A 19,973-nucleotide genomic window follows, 5' to 3' on the forward strand; every position below is an offset into this window, starting at 1 on the left:
TTTTTTGGGAAAGGTTGAGAAGCATTTAAATGTTTGGTAGAATTCACCAGTGAAGGCAACTCACCAGTGAAGGGTCAGGGCTGTTCTTGTTGGGAGACTTTTGATTACTAATTCAATCTCCTTCCTAGTTGTAGGTCTATTCAGATTTTCTATTTCTTGGTAGGCTTTCTGTTTCTAGGAATTTGTCCATTTCATCTAGGTTATTTAACCTGGTGTACAATTGTTTATAGTACTCATTTAATACGTTTTATTTCTATAGAATCAATAGTAACATCCCCATTTCAGTCTTGATTTTAGAAATTTGAGCCTTCTCTTTTCTTCTTAGACCATCTAGCTAAAGGTTTGTCAATTTTGTTGATATTTTCCAAGAAGCAACCTTTGGTTTCATTGATTTTTTTCTATTGTTTTTCTATTCTCCATTTCATTTCTCTCTCCTGTAATCTGTATTACTTATTTTTTTCTGCTAGCTTTGGGTTTAGTTTGTTCTTTTTCAAGTTCCTTAAGTTGTAAAGTTAGGTTGTTGATTTGAGATCTTTCTTGTTTCTTAATGTAAGCATTTATAGCTAGAAGTAAATTTTTTAAAGTCATATTACACAGAAAGATGAAAGGCAAAACTCCTCTGTTTCCATTTCCCTAATCCCATACCCCAGAATCAGTCACTATTAATTAATATAAGATCCATAATGGAAGTAATCTTATCTATCTCAATTACCACTATATTCCTAACAACTAAAGTGTCTGGAATATACTGGGAATAAAGGATTAATATCTATTGGATGAGTGAATCAAAGCATACAAAATTAAAGTATATAAAATTTCCTAAAGCTCTGGTTCAAGAATTCTTTTAATAATACGTTAATTTAAGGTAAAAGTAGAGTGCACTATCAGTCTGGAATGTTTATTCATAATGTCCATACCTGATTGTTGGGCTTGGTGGATAAGCATTTCCCAAAGTAAAGAGTCTCTGTAACACAAAGGCTATTACATGCCGGTCCATCAATAACTCCAGTCTTGTACTTGTCACACTAAAAACCAGGAAACAAACACAGTAGTTAATGAAAAATGTTTATAAGAGGAAACATAATAAAGACACTGTAAAGAGATATCTATATTCTTTAAGATGTAGTTCTATGATGAAAAGAACTCAGGCTCTGGATTTGGACAGATTTGAACTTGAATCCAGAGCTTTGCTCTTACTTGCTATATGATGAGGAGAGATCTTGTTGGGACTATATTGTGCAAAAAACTGGAAGCTATTTTTCGCACTTAACAGGGTCTGAGGTGGTATGCTACCTGCTCTAAGATTATAGTCACTCTTAAAAAATGGTTCTAATTTTAAAATAAAAAATTAAAGTACCAAAATATTTTATGGGGTGCCTGGGTGACTCAGTCGGTTAAGCATCCAATTCTTGACTTTGGCTCAGGTCATGGTTTGTGAGTTTGAGCCCCATTTGGGCTCTGCGCTGACAGTATGGAGACTGCTTGGGATTCTGTCTGCCTGTCTCTCTCTCTTTCTCCCTCTGCCTCCCTCCTGTCCCTCCCTCACCCCTCAAAATAAATAAACATTTAAAAATAAAAATGCCAAAATATTTTACAATAACAAAATAAAATTAGCTCATGATGTCATCTTGTCATCCTTGAGATCACCCAAAAACAAGAAAATAAGGAAAATAAACACAAACTCCATATTTAATAAGATAAGGTACCAAGGTAACCCTAAGGCACAATTAATGAGGATGGCCTACCAAATTCAATGAAAATTATACCAGAGTCCAGAGTATGTTGAGATTAAATAACTGCTGTGATTTTACTTCTCAAAGTTGGCATAGAACCAAACAGATGGTACACTTGAGGGGCAGAACCACCACCCTGACTTACAATGAAAGTTTAAGGGAGCACAAGTTGTGGGAACTTTCAAGGACTCTATTTGCCATCATGAAGTAGGAGGACAAGGCAGTGCTGAATGATAAATTCCTTAAAAATGTTACCTATGTTGGAGGCAGTCTGTTAATGAAATGGGTTGAGGGAAAGTATATTATGAGCATCTGCTGGGGAGATAACATTAGCTAAACCAATCTTTGTGAATATTTTTGTCTCTATGTTTCTCTTTTTTTCTCTTTTTCACACACACACACACACACACACACACACACACACACACACACTCTGGACCATAGCAGCCTCATTACTAATACAATTCACTGGTCCAGTTGCTTCCTGTAAGTAACTGGTTGAGGAAGAACTCTTTTTGTTTAGTAACAAGTAATAACCAAGGAAACCAAGATCTACACAGCAAATCTACAAGAAAAAGGAGGAAATGAAATGAAATGAAATGTTATAAAAATAAATTTTCCAGAAATACGTTGCCATGAAGCAGATCAAGCATACGGCTGTGAATTCAAAGGACTTAATGAAACCGTTCAAAAAATAAGACCTCAAAGCAGAAATGATGATGAGATAACAGAAGGAATTGTGAAATAAGCTAGCAGAACTCAGGAAGGAAGAAAAGGAAAAGATCCTAAAAATTAAAGCCATATTATAAACGGGGCGGAAGAAGAAGGAAGACAAGGATAACAACACAGTTAGACTTAAACGAGGGCTAGGTAAGAAAAGTGAGAAAAAGGAAATGGAAATTTAAAAAGAACTAAAAAGAATTTGAGGCAAAATTATGGATACAGAAGATAAAGGATATCCAGCATGTCCACCTGAAGGAGAATGGAACAAGTGGAAAAGAAAAAATATTCAAAGTAGAATTCAAGGCAACTTCGTGTAAGTGAAAGCACACTTCACAGACTGAAAGAACACACAATGTCCCAAGAAAACCGACACAGAATGACCCTTCTGACATATCCCACTGAATTTTACTAGACTTCAAAAATAAATAATCCTTTGAGCATTCAGGCAAAAAGATCAAGGCATCTTTAAAGGGAAATAAATGAGATTGGCCTCAGATTTCTCCACAGCCACATCAATGTTAGATAATGGTTCAATGCCAGCAAAGTCTGAGAAAGGAAGCGTGACTTGCCTTTTCATTTGTGAAAGGGGATATGAATAATACACGTAATAGTTGACTTATAGCATTATTATGAAGGAGGCGCCTGGCTCAGTCTGTACAGCATACAACTCTTGATCTCATGGTGATTTCAAGCCCCACATTGGGCATAGAGCTTACTTAAAAAAATAAAAATAAAATTATAGCATTATTATGAGGTAAAATGATATTATAATGAATACAGATCACCTGTGATTTTAATAAGTGCTCAATAGTAGGTACTATTATTTTACATACTAAACTTCCTTTCAAGTAAAAGGCATCAAATGTTTTTGAACATAAAAGGTTTAGAAATTATAACTCCCATTAGTGTCTCTCTTTTTTTTTAAGGTTTATTTATTTATTTATTTTGAGAGAGAGAGAGAGAGAGAGAGAAGAGGAGGAGCAGAGGGAAAATCTGAAGTAGGCTCCATGGGAGCCCAAGGACTTGAACCCATGAACTGCAAGATCATGACCTGAGCTGAAATCAAGAGTTGGATGCCTAACCGACTGAACCACCCAGGTGCCCCTGCCATTAGTGTCTCTTAACTACTTGAGAATGGATTTTAGGCAACCAAGAGATGAACAGAGAACCTGAACATGGTAGTCAGTTGAAATATAGAACTGGGATGAAAACAAAACTGGAAATCTACTTCATAATAATTAATGCAATATCTTATAATTACTAGATGCTCATTATGTGTCAGGCACTGTTCTAGTGCTATACTTTCATTCATTATCATGAAAACAAACCTGTGAGGTAGAACCTATTGTTATATCCATTGTAAAAACAAGGAAACAAATAAATATCTGTTAAGCAATCTGCTCAAGGTCACACACCTAAAAATGATAAAGTCAAGATTCCAACTTAGGCAGTCTGGTTCCAGAGCTCATTCTCTTAATAACTATTTTATATATTACTCAGAATGTTTATATTACAAACTATACCAGCAAAAGTTATAAAATTAACAAAAACTAAGAAGGGAAGATGTAGGAAGATGGAAGGTGGCAAAAGGATGTTGATTTCTTTATCTTTAAGTTTTTTTAAATGATTATTTATTATTGAGAGACAGAGAGAGAGACAGAGCATGAGCATGGGAGGGGCAGAGACAGAGGGAGACACAGAATCCGAAGCAGGCTCCTGTCTCTGAGCTGTCGGCACAGAGCCTGACGCTGGGCTTGAACTCACAAACTGCGAGATCATGACCTGAGCTGAAGTCGGACGCCCAACTGACTGAGCCACCCAGCGCCCCTCTTTATTTTTAATATTCAAGGTCAAAGATAACATTTACATCTTATAAATCAATTAACAGATATAGAGGTACATTCAAAAGTATACCAATGATCACTAAAAGAACTAATAACAATAATATATTGATTAAAATTAGGCGGAGTAAAGGAGATGAGATGAATGGAATTATAATTTGGTCACTGCTCATAAGAAGTAGATTTAGTCTAAAGAAATAGAGGATAGGGGTTCCTGGGTGGCTTAGTCGGTTAATTGTCCAACTCTTGATTTTGGCTTAGGTCATGATCTCACTGTTGGGATCAAGCCCTGCATTGGGCTCTGCGCTGATGGCATGGAGCCTGCTTGGGATTCTCTCTCTCCCTTTCTCTGCCCCTCCACGGCTCACGTGTGCCTGTGTGAGCATTCTCTCTCTCTCTCTCTCTGTCTCTCGCTCTCTCTCAAATAAACTTAAAAAAAAATAAAGTATGTTTTTAAAAGTTATAAAATAAAGACAAACATTAGAAGAGCTAAAAACAGAATACAGACCTTCATAAATAATCAGAAGGAAAATGCATAAAACAAAGAAATATACACCATCTAGAGAAAGATACAAACCAAATGAATCCTTAAAAACAGAAAGTAGGTCATAAAATGTGATACAGAACTAAGTCATATCTATAAATGTCAACAGGATAATCTCATCTACTGAAATAAAAATATCTTCAGAAACCAGTGTCAAAAAAGTTGAAAATAAAAGATAAAAGATAGTACAGGTATATCAGGAAAATGCAAGGAAAACATAATTAAATCACAATCTTATACCAGACAAGGTTGATGTCAGAGGTTAAGAAAGCATTAAATAAGGCAAAAAAAAAAAAAAAAAAAAAAAAAAAGGCTCTTTACAATGATCAAACATACAATCCACAATGAAGATATTACAGTCATGAGTTTCTATAAGGCAAATAAAGTATTAAAATTTATTAAGCAAAATCTGTAAGAAATAAAAAAAGAAATAAACAAAGACATTAGAGCCTAATTGACTTCTCTTAGTCCATGACAGATAAGGTGTATGAAAAAAAGGATATAAAAGAATTAGAAAGCCTGAATAATAAAGTAGATCTAATTGCTGTGAGAACAGACTTTTCAAATGTCCATGGAACATTTACAAAATTAGACCAAGGGGCGCCTGGGTGGCTCAATTGGTTAAGAGCCCGACTCTTGGTTTCTACTCAGGTCATGATGTCACGGTTGGTGGGATCAAGCCCTGAGTTGGGCTCTGCTGACAGTGCGGAGCCTGCTTGGGATTCTCTCTCTCCCTCCCTCTCTCTGTCTCTCCCCTGCTCGCATGCTCTCTCTTTCTCAAAATAAATAATAAATAAACATTAAAAAAACACAAAATTAGATGAAAATCTTAATACATTCCACACAGTAGATATGGCAGAAACAGTGTTCTCTAATCACAATATGATAAAACTTGAAATTAATAAAACATCTATCTATACATAATTAAATGTTCTTTATTTTATTTTTTTTAAATGTTTATTTATTTGGAGACAGAGAGAGGGACGTGGAGAGGGGCAAAGAAATGGGAGAAGGAGAATGAACTGAAACTAAGAGTTGGATGCTAACCAACTGAGCTACCCATGTGCCACTAAAGGTTCTTTTAATTCTTGAGAATCAAAGAGAAAGTTCAAATTGAAAATTTAAGTGTCTACTTCTCTAAAGAAGACATCCGGATGGCCAACAGGCACATGAAAAGATGTTCAACGTCGCTCCTTATCAGGGAAATACAAATCAAAACCACACTCAGATACCACCTCACGCCAGTCAGAGTGGCCAAAATGAAGAAATCAGGAGACTATAGATGCTGGAGAGGATGTGGAGAAACAGGAACCCTCTTGCACTGTTGGTGGGAATGCAAATTGGTGCAGCCGCTCTGGAAAGCAGTGTGGAGGTTCCTCAGAAAATTAAAAATAGACCTACCCTATGACCCAGCAATAGCACTGCTAGGAATTTATCCAAGGGATACAGGAGTACTGATGCATAGGGGCACCTGTACCCCAATGTTTATAGCGGCACTCTCAACAATAGCCAAATTATGGAAAGAGCCTAAATGTCCATCAACTGATGAATGGATAAAGAAATTGTGGTTTATATACACAATGGAATACTACGTGGCAATGAGAAAAAATGAAATATGGCCTTTTGTAGCAACATGGATGGAACTGGAGAGTGTGATGCTAAGTGAAATAAGCCATACAGAGAAAGACAGATACCATATGGTTTCACTCTTATGTGGATCCTGAGAAACATAACAGAAACCCATGGGGGAGGGGAAGGAAAAAAAAAAAAAAAAGAGGTTAGAGTGGGAGAGAGCCAAAGCATAAGAGACTGTTAAAAACTGAGAACAAACTGAGGGTTGATGGGGGGTGGGAGGGAGGGCAGGGTGGGAGGGAGGGCAGGGTGGGTGATGGGTATTGAGGAGGGCACCTTTTGGGATGAGCACTGGGTGTTGTATGGAAACCAATTTGACAGTAAATTTCATATATTAAAAAATAAAAAAAAATAATAAAAAAAAAAATAAAAAAAAAAAAGAAAATTTAAGTGTCTAGAAAATAACAATGATAATTTTTTAAAAAATCAGAAACTAAAAATAAAACTAATGATAAAATTAAAGAACAATTTAGAGTAGAATTTGAAGTCTTAATTATGTTAACAAACAGCAAAGAACAAAACAAATGAATTAAAAATTCAAGAAATTGGAAAAAAAAATTAATCCAAAGAAAGCAGAAAGAAGGAATTAACCAATTAAAATAACAATAGAAGGCTATGGTATATTCCTATAGTTGTAAGAATTCCTCTGACCTTCATCTCCCAATCTCTGCTTTAGATCTCTTGCTCTTTTCTGGTTTCTGCAATTACCTTTTGATGGTTCTCTGTGTCTGTCTGGTTCCCTCAGTCTGATGACATGATGTAGCTCACAGATCAGTCTTGCCCAGCTGTGGTTCTTGATACATTGCAACCTACTAGAAGGCCAACCCTGGGCTTCTCTTGTGTGGGATAGGGACTGAGGATAATTTCTTGAACCTTTCATTTTGGGGGCTTAAATTTTTCATTGATCCCAAGGAAAAAGCCAAAGCACAGTCGAGTCTGGTAAGTACTCAATGCTTGAAGAGGTCAGCACAGGTTCCTTACACTTGCCTCCTGGGCCCCCCTACCAATACTTTCTAGTTTGCTGGGAGGATAAGGATAGCCCTGGCAGGGATGGAGTGCTCTGCCCATGTGTAGAGTTAAACGCCAACACCTGGGGGCTGTTGCCCTTCAGCTGTCACTACCAGAGAAGCTCCTGGATAAGCCTCCACCGTGCTTGCTTTCTCCTTCAGACCTGGCTGTAACCAAGAAGATGAGGTTTCACTTTTATAGGAGGAGCAGAGCAATCTAGTTCCTACACCCCAGTTTGGGGAGGATCACATGGGAGATGCTTGATACTTCCTTCCCTAGGTCAACCTCTGGGGATTTTTAGGGAATGCAGAACCATCTGTTTGGTATAAACATTATCTGCTTGTAGCAGATGGCCAGCAATTTCACTGGCATATGTCTTTACTAAGGCGAAGATGGTGGGAGTTCTGAGGCCTTACTCAGGAGATGCAGCAAAACCTCCTATGGTTACAGGTTAGAGTTTCTAATGAATTTAGATCACATAGACCACATCCTCTGATCACAAAGAAATAAGAAATCAACAACAAAAATAATGTAAACATAAACAGACATGTTTGGAAACTAAAAAGCACATTCCTAACTATTTTGTGGATTAAAGAAAAAACCACAATGGAAATGCAGAATATTTAGAACGAACAACAACAAACGTATACATATTAAAACTTGTAAGATGCAGCTAAAAGAGTTCTTAGAGGGAAATTTATGGCTTTAAATGCAATGATGAAAAAAGATAAGAAACTGAATATAAATAGTAAGCATTCAACTAAAGAGGCTTAAAAAAGACCCCAACAATAACAGAGTAAACCTCCAAAAGAAGAAGAAAAAAAAGCAGAAGTTAATAAAAAAAAAGAAAAAGATCAATAATAGCAACAGTTCTCAAACTTTAGCAAAGGAGATAAACCTTTAACAAGACTGATCATGAAAAAAAGAGGCACAAATAAGGATTATTAGGAAAGAAAAGGTAGGGATAGTGAATAATATAAATACATGGCAATACATTTGAAATGAACAGTTTTTTTAGAAAAATAGAGACAATAGAAAAGATGCAAGAAGAAACAGAAAATCTGAATAAGACTGGTAAACATTAAAAAAAAATTGAACCCATAATGAAAAATCTTTCCCTCCAAAAGTCTCAGCTCAAAGTACAGTCTAGGAGGACCTCAAGGTGCCATTTAGGATGTAGTACTGTTTCTAAGTGGAAAATGGTTAACAACACAAATGTCCATCAACAGGAGAATGGCTGAATAAAATGAGGTGTATTCATACATTGAAAGACTAAAGAGTAATTAAAATGAAAGAACTCAGTAATTAGCTCAGTAATTAACTCAAAAGAACTCAGTACTTAAAATGAAAGAACATGGAAAAATGTTGAAAACATAATGTCAAGTGGAAAAAGTTACAAAATGATAGGTGCAGTTTAATATCACTAATTAAAGTTTAGAAACATACAGGGCTCCTGAGTGGCTCAGTTGACTGAGTGTCCAACTCTTGATTTTACTCAGGTCATGATCCCAAGGTTGTGTAATCAAGCCCTGCGTTGGGCTCTGTGCTGAGCATGAAGACTGCTTAAGATGCTCTGTCTCTGTCTCTCTCTGTCTCTGTCTCTCTCTCCCTCTGTCATTCTCCTCCACTCATGTTCTCTCTCTCTCTTAAAAAAAAAAAGTTTAGAAACATGCAATGCAATACTATATATTGTTTATGTCCCTGTACACATATACTGAAAGTATAGAATATGATGGTAAGGACTCACAGCAAATTCAAGATGGTGGTTACCCCTAGGGAGGAGGAAGGAGAATATCAGGAAGGATAGAGAGCTTCAATTGGATCTGTGATGCTTTTCCCTTTTAAAAATGAAGCAAATATGGCAAAAGGTTTGTTAGGTAGATGGTAGCTCCATAGGTATTTGTCATATTGTTTTCTGTATTTCAGCATTATCCTAATAGCTTTTTGTGTATAACTCTTTAATCCTCACAACCTCCCAATAAAATAGATGTTACCATCATTTATCTCCATTTTATTAATAAATAAATTAAGGCAACAGAGGTTAAGGAATTTGCAGAGCAGGTTAGTGGTAGTGCTAGAATCTGAAGCGAGATAGTTTGCCTCCAGAGCCGTGCTTTTAATTAGTGATTGAGGTAAAAGAACCAGAATGACTTAATCTTGGAGAGAAACATGTAGAGCAGATTTAATAATGGCTGGGTCAGATGTCCATCCACACTGTTCCTGCCAAAGGGCTCTGGTCACATTCATTCCCTCTGCATAAGCAACTCAAAGTAGGGCCAGAACTTCCATCTTTGTTTCCTTAGGACTTTGCACAATGCCTGACACATAGTCAAATGTGTATAAAAAGCACTTGCTGAACAAATGAATAAATGAACTGTGTTCTTGGTTTTCATGCAGAAATAGCACATTCTGTTGTGAAGAGCTTCTGGAACAGGACTTAAAGGACTTAAAGGATCAAATGTCCTGAGATTTGGCTCCTGAATCTTGAGGAACACTCGATTCATAACCTGCTCCAGGTCAAGATTTAAATGTGGCCCTTTCCACAACATTATTGCCAATGAATAATCTTGAGACTGTATATTTCCTTCCTGATACTATATTCTTCCTCCCTTCCTTCTTTATATTCCCAGATCTAACATCATTTATGTTCATGTTATCTTCCCTGGTGGAAAGGCAGAGACAAAGTCATATTCATCTTTGAACCTCCCCTTTTTCTCTAGCATACAGAAGAGAGTTTAGTATTTTAAGTATTCAGTAAATGTTTATTAAATCACCATGATAAGGAGCACCTGGGTGGCTCAGTTAGTTAAGCGTCAGACTTTGGCTCAGGTCATGATCTCATGGTTTGTGGGTTTGAGCTCTACATCGGGCTCTGTGCTGCAGCTCAGAGTCTGGAGCCTACTTCAGATTCTGTGTCTCCTCTCTTTCTGCCCCTCCCCAGCTTGTGCTCTCTCTCTCAAAAATTTATATATATATATATATATATATATATATATATATATATATATATATATATATATAACGATGATAAAAAACATAATGGTTTTGATTTCAAAACCTCACTGAAGATAAAATTAGTAATTTTCTATAATCCATTCAACATTAAAAAAAAAGAATAAATCAGTATCTTACTGGTAAACTGTTAAGCAGTGAAGACAAGTCTGACATTCTGCTATAAGAATCAGATTCTTGTTTTGAGCAAAGGCTTCAAGCCAACCCTGCATCAAAGAGGTAGTCACAGACAACAGGCTCTTCAACTTGTGGCTTCTATCACAAACCAAAAGCAAATTTCCCACAAGCTTATATGAAAAGATTGGTTGGCCACATACTGTTTTGTTTGTTTTTCAGGCATGGTCATACACACAACCTATAATCACTGTCAGCAATCTGATCTCCTAACTAAAAAGATACAGATTATAAAGGAGTTCAACTTCACAATAGGATACTCAGCAAAAAACATTAAAGGTTTTCCAGTTCTAAGATATTATTACTATGAGGATTCTCCCATACTCTGCCTTTGCTTGCACATACCTAATTGTACCGGAAGATGGCACTCCTCAGCTAAATTTTGCAAAACTCATTGGTGCTGAAGGAATAATTTCATGAACTGTGGAAACTACCTCAAGGGGTGATAACAACAAATAGATGTATAAGTACCAGGTCTTAAATCATTTTCTAAGATACATGTTATAAAAATGTATTTTAGACAATCTTACAATTTCTCTTTAGGACAAAACAGCAGAGTTGGTCTCTTAACCAGTGCCTGAAAATTCTCCAAGTCTAGTCAGTGCGCTCTCCAATATCTATATCAGCTATTTTTAATCTTCACCACTCTCTGCACTCTCGCTGTATCTCCAGCCTCTCTCCTTTCCCCTCTTCCTGAATTCTTTCTCTCAACCATTAATTGTGCTTATCATAGACTCTCTTTTCCTCTCCCTACATGTATGCATATGCACACACACACACACAAACACACACACACAAGAACCCTCTCAACTCTTTCCTTCCCTTCTGTTATAACATCTGTAATATACTTTAAAATTATTCAGTGTACACAGTGTGATATTTTTGTTTTTAGTCCAGGAATGTATAGGGGCTCCACAAGAGTCCCAGTCAGGTAATAAGGAAGCACATGCTCCAAGGTAATACATGCTTCTATTGTCCACATCTTGACTAAGATTGACCCATTTGGGGGATTTTATTAATTACCAAATTAGGATCATATTGGCGAAATTTTTAGCTTGTTAAATATCGTAGTGAATGAATGTTAGAAATGGACTATCTATGGTGAAATTGAAGGTATTTAAAATATTTGGATTGGCTAAAATATGAAATATTCCTTATCTTTTCATAATGGGGGTAAAAAGAAGTACTTGGAGTTAACAGTTTTACAACAGAGATTCTCAAACTTTAGGGAGATTTAGATCTCTTGAAGTTTGTGTTAAAATACAGAAAGATGGGGGAGGGGGCGGCGCCTGGGTGGCTCAGTCGGTTAAGCATCCGACTTCCACTTAGGTCATGATCTCACAGTCCGTGAGTTCGAGCCCCGCATCCGGCTCTGTGTTGACAGCTCAGAGCTCGGAGCCTGGAGCCTGCTTTGGATTCTGTGTCTCCCTTTCTCCAACCCTCCCCCATTCATGCTCTGTCTCTCTCGGTCTCAAAAATAAATAAACATTAAAAAAACCTAAAACACAGAAAGATGGACCCAGATGTCAGTTTCTGACTCATTTAGTTCTCGGTGAGGCTGAAAATCTGCATTTGCAGCAAGTTTCCAAGAAGCGATACTAATGCTGCTGGTCAAAGAGACCACATTTTAAGAATCACTGGCTCAGAATTTCTAGTTGCCTGACGCTAATTATAAGGGTAACAGAAGCTTGTCTCTGGAGTATCATTGCTTCTGCTTTGAGTAAATCTTTCATGCAAATAGAATACTGAAAAGGACAGAATAAAAACTTTAATAAATTTACAGACTGATTATATTAAAAGTTTTGTGACTGCTTACAAATAAAAATGGACTGAATAAATGCCTATATGTGTAGCAGAAATCACATCATTATAGGGGCACCTGGGTGGCTCAGTCGGTTAAGTGCTGACTTTGGCTCAGGTCATGATCTCACGGTCCGTGAGTTTGGGCCTCACGTTGGGCTCTGTGCTGACAGCCTGGAGCCTGCTTCAGATTTTATAATCCAGTAATATGGTGGTGCGGGAATAGTTAATACTCACCTGGAGCAAATATTTTCAGTAGCTACCCTTATCTTTCAAAACAGAATCTAAGGAGTGTGCATAACCAAACTGGATGAGGTCAATTTAAAACAATTTCTCAGCCAAAAGTTAGAAGCAACCCGAGGGTCCACTCATGGATGATGGATAAACAAATCGTGGTATATATGTACAACCTTAATATTATTCAACCTTAAAAAGTAAGGAAATTCTGAAACATGCTACAGTATGGAGGAACCCTAAGGATATTATACGAAGTGAAATAAGCCAGGCACAAAATGACAAGTACTGTGCGATTTCACTTTTATGAGGTATCTAAAGTAGACACACTCATGGAAATGGTGAGTAGAATGGTAGTTGCCAGGGGTTGGGGAGGAGGGAAAATGGGAAGTTCTTGTTTAATGGGTATAGAGTTTTAGGTTTGCAAGATGAAAATGTTTATGGAGACTGGTTTCACAGCCATGAATATACTTAACACTACTGAACTATACACTTAAAAATGGTTACAATGCACTGTGGAAAACAGTATGGAGGTTTTGTAAGAAATTAAAAATTGAACTACCATATGATCCAGCAATCTGACTTCTGGGTATATATACAAAGAAAATGAAATTATTGTCTCAAAGAGATACCTGTTCATGTTCATTGCAGCACTATTCACAACAGCCAGAGTATGGAAACAATCTAAGTAGGTTCACCTTGCTGGCTCAGTCTATAGAGCATGTGACTCTTGATCTTGGGGTCATAAGTTCAAGCACCACGTTGGGTGTAGAGATTACTTAAAACAAAATTGAAAAACAAAAAAAGAAGAAGAACCTGTCTTATAAAAAAAATATTTGTCCAATGATGGACAAATAAAGAAAATGTGGGGGAGAGCGGTGTATGTATACATATATATACATATATATATATATACATATATATATATACACACACACACATACATAGGTATACATACACAAATATGTATACATATATGCATAAATATATACATACACACATTTTATTAATTCATATATATACATATACACAACGAAATATTATTCAGCCTTTAAAAAATATGGAAATTCTATCAGTTGTGACAACATGGACGAATCTGGAAGGCATTATGCTAAGTGAAATAAGTCAGACAGAGAAAGACAAATACTGTATGGTATCACATATATGTAGAATTAAAAAAAAAAAAGTCAGGGTGCCTGGGTGGCTTAGTCAGTTGAGCATCCAGCTCTTGATTTCAGTTCAGGTCACGATTTCACAGCTGGTGAGATCCAACCCCAGGTCGGGCTTTGTGCTGACAGCACGGAGTCTGCTTGAGATTCTCTCTCCCTCTCTTTCTGACCCTCCCCTACTCTGTCTCTCTCTCAAAATAAACATTTTTTTAAAAAAAAGTCAAGATCCTAGAAACGAAGTAGGAAAGTGGTCACCATGGGCTGGGGGGTGTGGAAAATAGGGAGAGATTGGTAAAACAATACAAATGTTCAGTTAGATGATGAATAAGGGTCTGAAGATCTAATGAATAACATGGTGGCTGTAGTTTATAATGCTGCATTGTATAAATGAAATCTGTTGAGATTAGGACTTAAATGTTTTCACCCCCCCCAAAAAAAAGGTAAATATGTGAAGTAATGGATGTGCTATTTAACTCAAGGGAGGGAATCCTTTCCGAATGTGTATGTATATCAAATCACTACATTGCACCCTTAAAAATCTTACAATTTTGTCAATTATACATCAGTAAAGCTGAAAAAAGGTAATGAAAAACAAACAAACAAAAAAATGATTAAGATGGTAAATGTTAGGGGCACCTGAATGGCTCAGTCAGTTAAGCATCCAATTCTCAATTTCAGCTCAGGTCATGATGTCACCATTAGTGAGATAGAGCCTGGAGTCAGGCTCAATGCTGACAGCTCTGAGCCTGCTTGGGGTTCTTTCTGTCCCTTTCTCTGCCCCTCCCCCATCAAAATAAATAAGTACACATTTAAAAATACAGTAAATGTTATGTTCTGTATACTTTACCACAATTAAAAAAAATTTAAACCAAATCAAAACTGACCGATTTCCCAGCACAGTTCCTAGAAACAGCAGTCTATACTTGCTGTCAACTCTTATTTCCTCTTATCCAAACTTAAGCTTTTATTCCCTATGTCACTGAAAGGTGCCATCACCCATGCATCTGAAGGAATAAACAGTGAGTTGTCTTAAACTTCTCCTTCTTCCCTGTTCCCCCCACATTCAACTGGTCACCAAGTGCTGGAAATCAAATTATTTCCTTAATATCTTTGAAACGATTTTCCCCCCTCCATTTCCACCACTAACGCCATGATTTAAATCTTGACTGCTTTGTCCCTGGATTACTACAACAACCATAAAACTGGTCTCCCTTCCTGTGGCATCTCCTATCCAGCCCACCCTCTCTACCACAATTGGTGAAATTCTTCTGAAACATAAATCTGACCACTTACTTCCCTGCTTAAAAACTTCTGTTGACTTTATACTGCCCTGAGGATGGAAGGCAAACTCCTCAACAGGACGTAAATGGTCTTTTATGATTTTGACTCTGCTATTGTGACCTCCGTAAATTGCTCCTCATACTCTGCTCTAGCCAGGCAGTTCCTGGAATGTAGCATTCTTTCCTATCTGAATGTAGCCGTGCACAAGCCTCCTCCTGCTTGCAATGCCCGATTCTTCAAAATTCAGCTAAGATATAACCTCTTCCAAGGAGTCTTCTGGGATGTTCTCCGACTTCCCAGTAAAATATCACAGGGGACATACTTATATTGAAAAAATATTAGTTGTTTATTGGCAATAGTTGGGATATACTTACACTCAAAAAAGAAACTCATTTTTAAGTTAAATTCAAATCTAACTGGGCATCCTGTTTTTGTGTTTGTCTGTTTTGCTAAATTTAGCAACCCTACTCCCAGTCTCAATTATGTGCTTCTTGTTTATTTTTCCATATCCTCTAGTAGTCTGTAAGCATCTTCAGGGAGGGGACATGTGTTATCTCTGTATCTCCCAGTTCTAGCAAATACTGGTAAGCATGTAACTAAAATATCATGGTGTTTATTGCTGGCTTGTTTCTTCTAAAAAATCTTTATTTTTGTAATCTCTACACCCAACATGGGGCTTGAACTCACAACCCCGAGATCAAGAGTAATTTGGTCCACCAACTGAGCCAGCCAGTTGCCCTGCTGGCTTGTTTCCTCTAAACTGGCTTTAACCCTTAGTCTCTTTATTGCTTCTCAGGAATTATGCTAATGGTAACAATACCACCTGTTTCAGGATTACAGTGACCATCACATGATATAAGAGAGCGCAGCATTAACACACGAAGGTCACCAGAAATGCTACTATAATCTAAACAGTAACATTACCCCTAGAATAGGGCTTATGTTTGTTAAAACTTGAAATACACTTGTTTAGTAAATATTTTTCTGTAAATTCACCAGGAAGAGATTGGTAATCTAACTCAAGTTGACATACAAGAAAATTATACTTTTCTTAAAAGGAAAAAATTACGCTTCTACTCTGAAGACAGTATGTTCCAAGTGGATTCATTCCATATATTTTAAAAACAGAGGATAACAACACAAAATGAACCTCTAGAGTCATATAATAATTTATCCTAAGCAAATGCAAAGCTAAATGAAATCGTTATGTATCACTATCTAATTGAAAACATAGTTCTAAATATCCTAACTTTCATATATGTTAAGCTAGTTGTTTTAAGCAACAAACCATTATTTCTAGAAATTAGATCTTTAAAGAGACTGTAATAAAATTCAGGGCCTCCTTATCTTTTATTGCTTCCACTTTAAAGCACATGCTCAAGTAATACTCACAAAAGTTCACCAGCATGGCAGTGAGTGATTCCTCATTACTATGCAGATAGAACCTCAAAACCAACACTCTCCATCATTGAGGAATATGTCAGAAATACCAATATTAAACAGTGTTGTCCTGAAAATTACATGGAAGGAAAATTTCTCTCCCTGTCCTTACTTTTTTTCTTTTTTAAAGAAGGCAGAAAACTACACAAACAGTGAAAAATTCCTTTATGACTAGGCACCAAGTAGAACTTGCTGAAATAATGAGTGAATTAGTGATTTCTGTAATCAGAGAAAATGTACAATGAACTATACAACATATTCTAATTAGCTTGGTGGATAAAAGAAAAAAGCACAACTGGAAAAAAACAGATCCTTCCAAGAGCATCTAATTAGGGTGAGTTAGTGGTTGCCCCCTCAGTTTCAGAGAGAGCTGCCTTTAAACAAAGAAGAGCAGAACCGTTCTCAGTGCTTACAACGTCCACCAAGTTAACCTTGGCTTCTCCTGGTAAACCACCCCCACTGCGTTTTCTTCTCAAAGTTTTAAAAGCCTACTATTTAAAAGCCTGTTATGCAGTTCACTGGAATCAAGTTCTAAATAATGGATATAACAGTGGATAGTATCACACTATTACTAAAAACTGAACACAAGAAACTTTAATTCAAATTGCAAATCAATATACAATGTGTGAAATTAATTCCAGTTTTAGCTCCTAGCTTCCTGGAACCTTAGATAAGAAACACATTAACTTTATAACATCTTTTAATAAAAATTATCCACTGATTAGAGAAAACATCTCAGGTAAATAATACTAATGCTCTATACTGATTTCCAATGTTGAAATTATGAGAAATATACTTGATTACTAAATTAGACTAATTCACACATAGTATATAATTTATATGAAATACATATCTAATTTGTTCCACATTCTAGGTTTGTGTTTTAAATTTACTATGAAAAGACAAAAGAGGAAGATCTATTAATTTATGGGCAGCCAAACGGCCCAACAACCAAGGCTGTGGTTCAGTGGCTACTAATGCATGTTCTGGGAATTCTCAGATCTAATGTTAATCATCAAATTGCTCTTTGGGATAAAAGTACTAAAGCAAGCCTGATTTCTAATTACAAGGAGAAAGACATTCCTCAAGAACCCACCTAATTCTTTCTATTCTAGAAGGCCTACAGAAGTTTCTACATCCTCTATGAAGCCTTTCTCTACTATTCTACCCACAGAGATGTGTGTTCATTGAAGCCTTCTTTCTTTAAACTGGTGCAGTACAACTATCTCTGGTACAAACTAAATCATTTTATTATTTTATTTTTTAAAAGATTTACTTATTTATTTAAGTAATGTCTACACCCAATGTGGGGCTTGAACTCATAATGCTGGGATCAAGAGTCACATACTCCACCAACTGAGCCAGCCAGGTGCCTCCCAACTAAATCGTTTTAATCCAATCTGATGGTCTTTGGATGTATCAACTTGACCAGGCTACAGTCCCCAGTTAATGAAGCAAACAATAATCTAGGTGTTGCTGGGAAGGTATTTTGTAGATATAACTGAAGACTGTGATCAATTGCTTTTAGGAGAGGTTATACCAGATAATCTGGGTGGGCCTGATTCAATTAGTTGAAAGACCTTTAGAGAATTATTGAGGCTCCTCTGATGAAGAAGAAATGCTGTCAGTGGAGAGCAACTTCAACCCATGCCCAAGAAGTTCTGACAATCTACCCTATGGATTTCGGCCTCGTCTAGCCAGCTCCCACAACTGGGTAAGTCAATTCCTTGTAATAAATCTCTTTTTTAAAAAAACTGAGATATAACTGACATGTAACATTATCCTAGTTTAAGGCGTACCACAGAATGACTTGGTATTTGCATATAGTGTGAAATAATCATCACAGTAATTCTAGTTACCATCCATTACCACACATAGTTAAACATTCTTTTTCTTGTGATAGTTTTTTTTTTTAAGTTTATTTATTTATGTTGAGAAAGAGAGAGAGGGGGCGCTGGGGAGGGGCAGAGAGACAGTGACAGAGGATCAGAGAGCCCAATGCAGGACTCAAACCCAGGAACTGTGAGATCATGACCTGAGCCAAAGTCCGACGCTTAACCAACTGAGCCATGTAGGAACCCCTAAACCTTTAAAAAATTTCTTTTTCAAAAAAAAAAATTAAAAAAAAAGGGGGTGCCTGGGTGGCTCAGTCGGTTGAGCGTCCGACTTCGGCTCAGGTCATGATCTCACAGTTCGTGGGTTCCAGCCCCGCATCAGGCTCTGTGCTGACCGCTTGCTCAGAGCCTGGAGCCTGCTTCAGATTCTGTGTCTCCTTCTCTCTCTGCTCCTCCCCCGCTCATGCTTTGTCTCACTCTGTTTCTTAAAAATAAATAAGTGTAAAAATTTTTTTTTTAATTTTTTTTCTCTTTGAGAAAGAGAGAGAGAGAAAGAAAGAGAGAGCGCGCGCGTGCGCACGCATATGAGTGGGGGAGAGGACAGAATCTTAAGCAGGCTCCACATTCAGCATGGAGCCCCACACACGGCTAGGTCCCATGACCCTGGGATCATGACCTGAGCTGTAATCAAGAGTTGGACACTCAACTGACTACGCCACCAAGGTGCCCCTTACTATATATTTCTTTGGGTTCTGCTTCTCTCCTTGAACCTTGATTGATATAACTGATCATATAATATGTGTGTGTGTGTGTGTGTGTGTGTGTGTGTGTGCTATCTTCCCAGTCAGATTCAAAGGCATAAACTTGAAAAAACAATACTAATGATGATTTACTGAGTACTGTGGGCCAGGCACAGTGTTAAGCCTTTCAATACATAAGCTCATTTTATCCTCACAATCACCTGATGAGACAACAGTATTACTAATCCCCACTTTACAGAGGTTAAGAAAAAGCTATCTAGCTAAGGAATGGCAAAGCTGGAACTCAAGCCTGAAGCTCATTTATTCCAATGCTTATGCTCTTAACCACTATAATAGCTATGACCTCTCATATACAAATGGAAAGAGAGAGGGAAAAAGATAAGTACATACAGAGAAGAAGAAAGCTGTGTAGGACAAGATAGACTGTGATTCTTAAATATAAATAAACTGCTTATCACATTCTATTGGTCACCTATGATATCTAACTTCTAAACAGTGATCTCAGCTTGGAAGCAATGCTCTGAATGGAACAGCCAGGGCAATCTTCTGGAGAAATTTCTGAATTACAATGTTATAGTTATAGCAATATCAAATATTAAGGTACTTGCCCCAGGCCAAATGGAATCAAGTCAAAGACTTGAGAACCTTCTCTATATTCAATAGATATGTTACAGTATCATTCAGTAATAGAAAGCCATTGTAACTGGTTCAGTTCTACTTTATGTCCATAAAATCTGTGATGTGGGTAGGGCAAGGCCAGGGTAGTTCTCCCACCTGTACAATGAA

The 19,973-nt window shown here is 37.0% G+C and overlaps 1 protein-coding gene across 3 annotated transcripts in view; it reads right to left on the reverse strand.

The window, feature by feature from the left end:
• Positions 1-19,973, reverse strand: part of DIPK1A (divergent protein kinase domain 1A) — a 106,797-nt gene that overhangs the window by 7,408 nt on the left and 79,416 nt on the right. For all 3 annotated transcript variants that reach the window (XM_042952850.1, XM_042952851.1, XM_042952852.1), the window contains exon 3: positions 918-1,025. In XM_042952850.1, the coding sequence (XP_042808784.1) occupies positions 918-1,025 (108 nt within the window). The remainder of the gene's footprint in view (positions 1-917; positions 1,026-19,973) is intronic.

Source organism: Panthera leo, chromosome C1 (genome assembly GCF_018350215.1).
Source record: "Panthera leo isolate Ple1 chromosome C1, P.leo_Ple1_pat1.1, whole genome shotgun sequence".
In the NCBI taxonomy this organism is placed as follows: Eukaryota; Metazoa; Chordata; class Mammalia; order Carnivora; family Felidae; genus Panthera; species Panthera leo.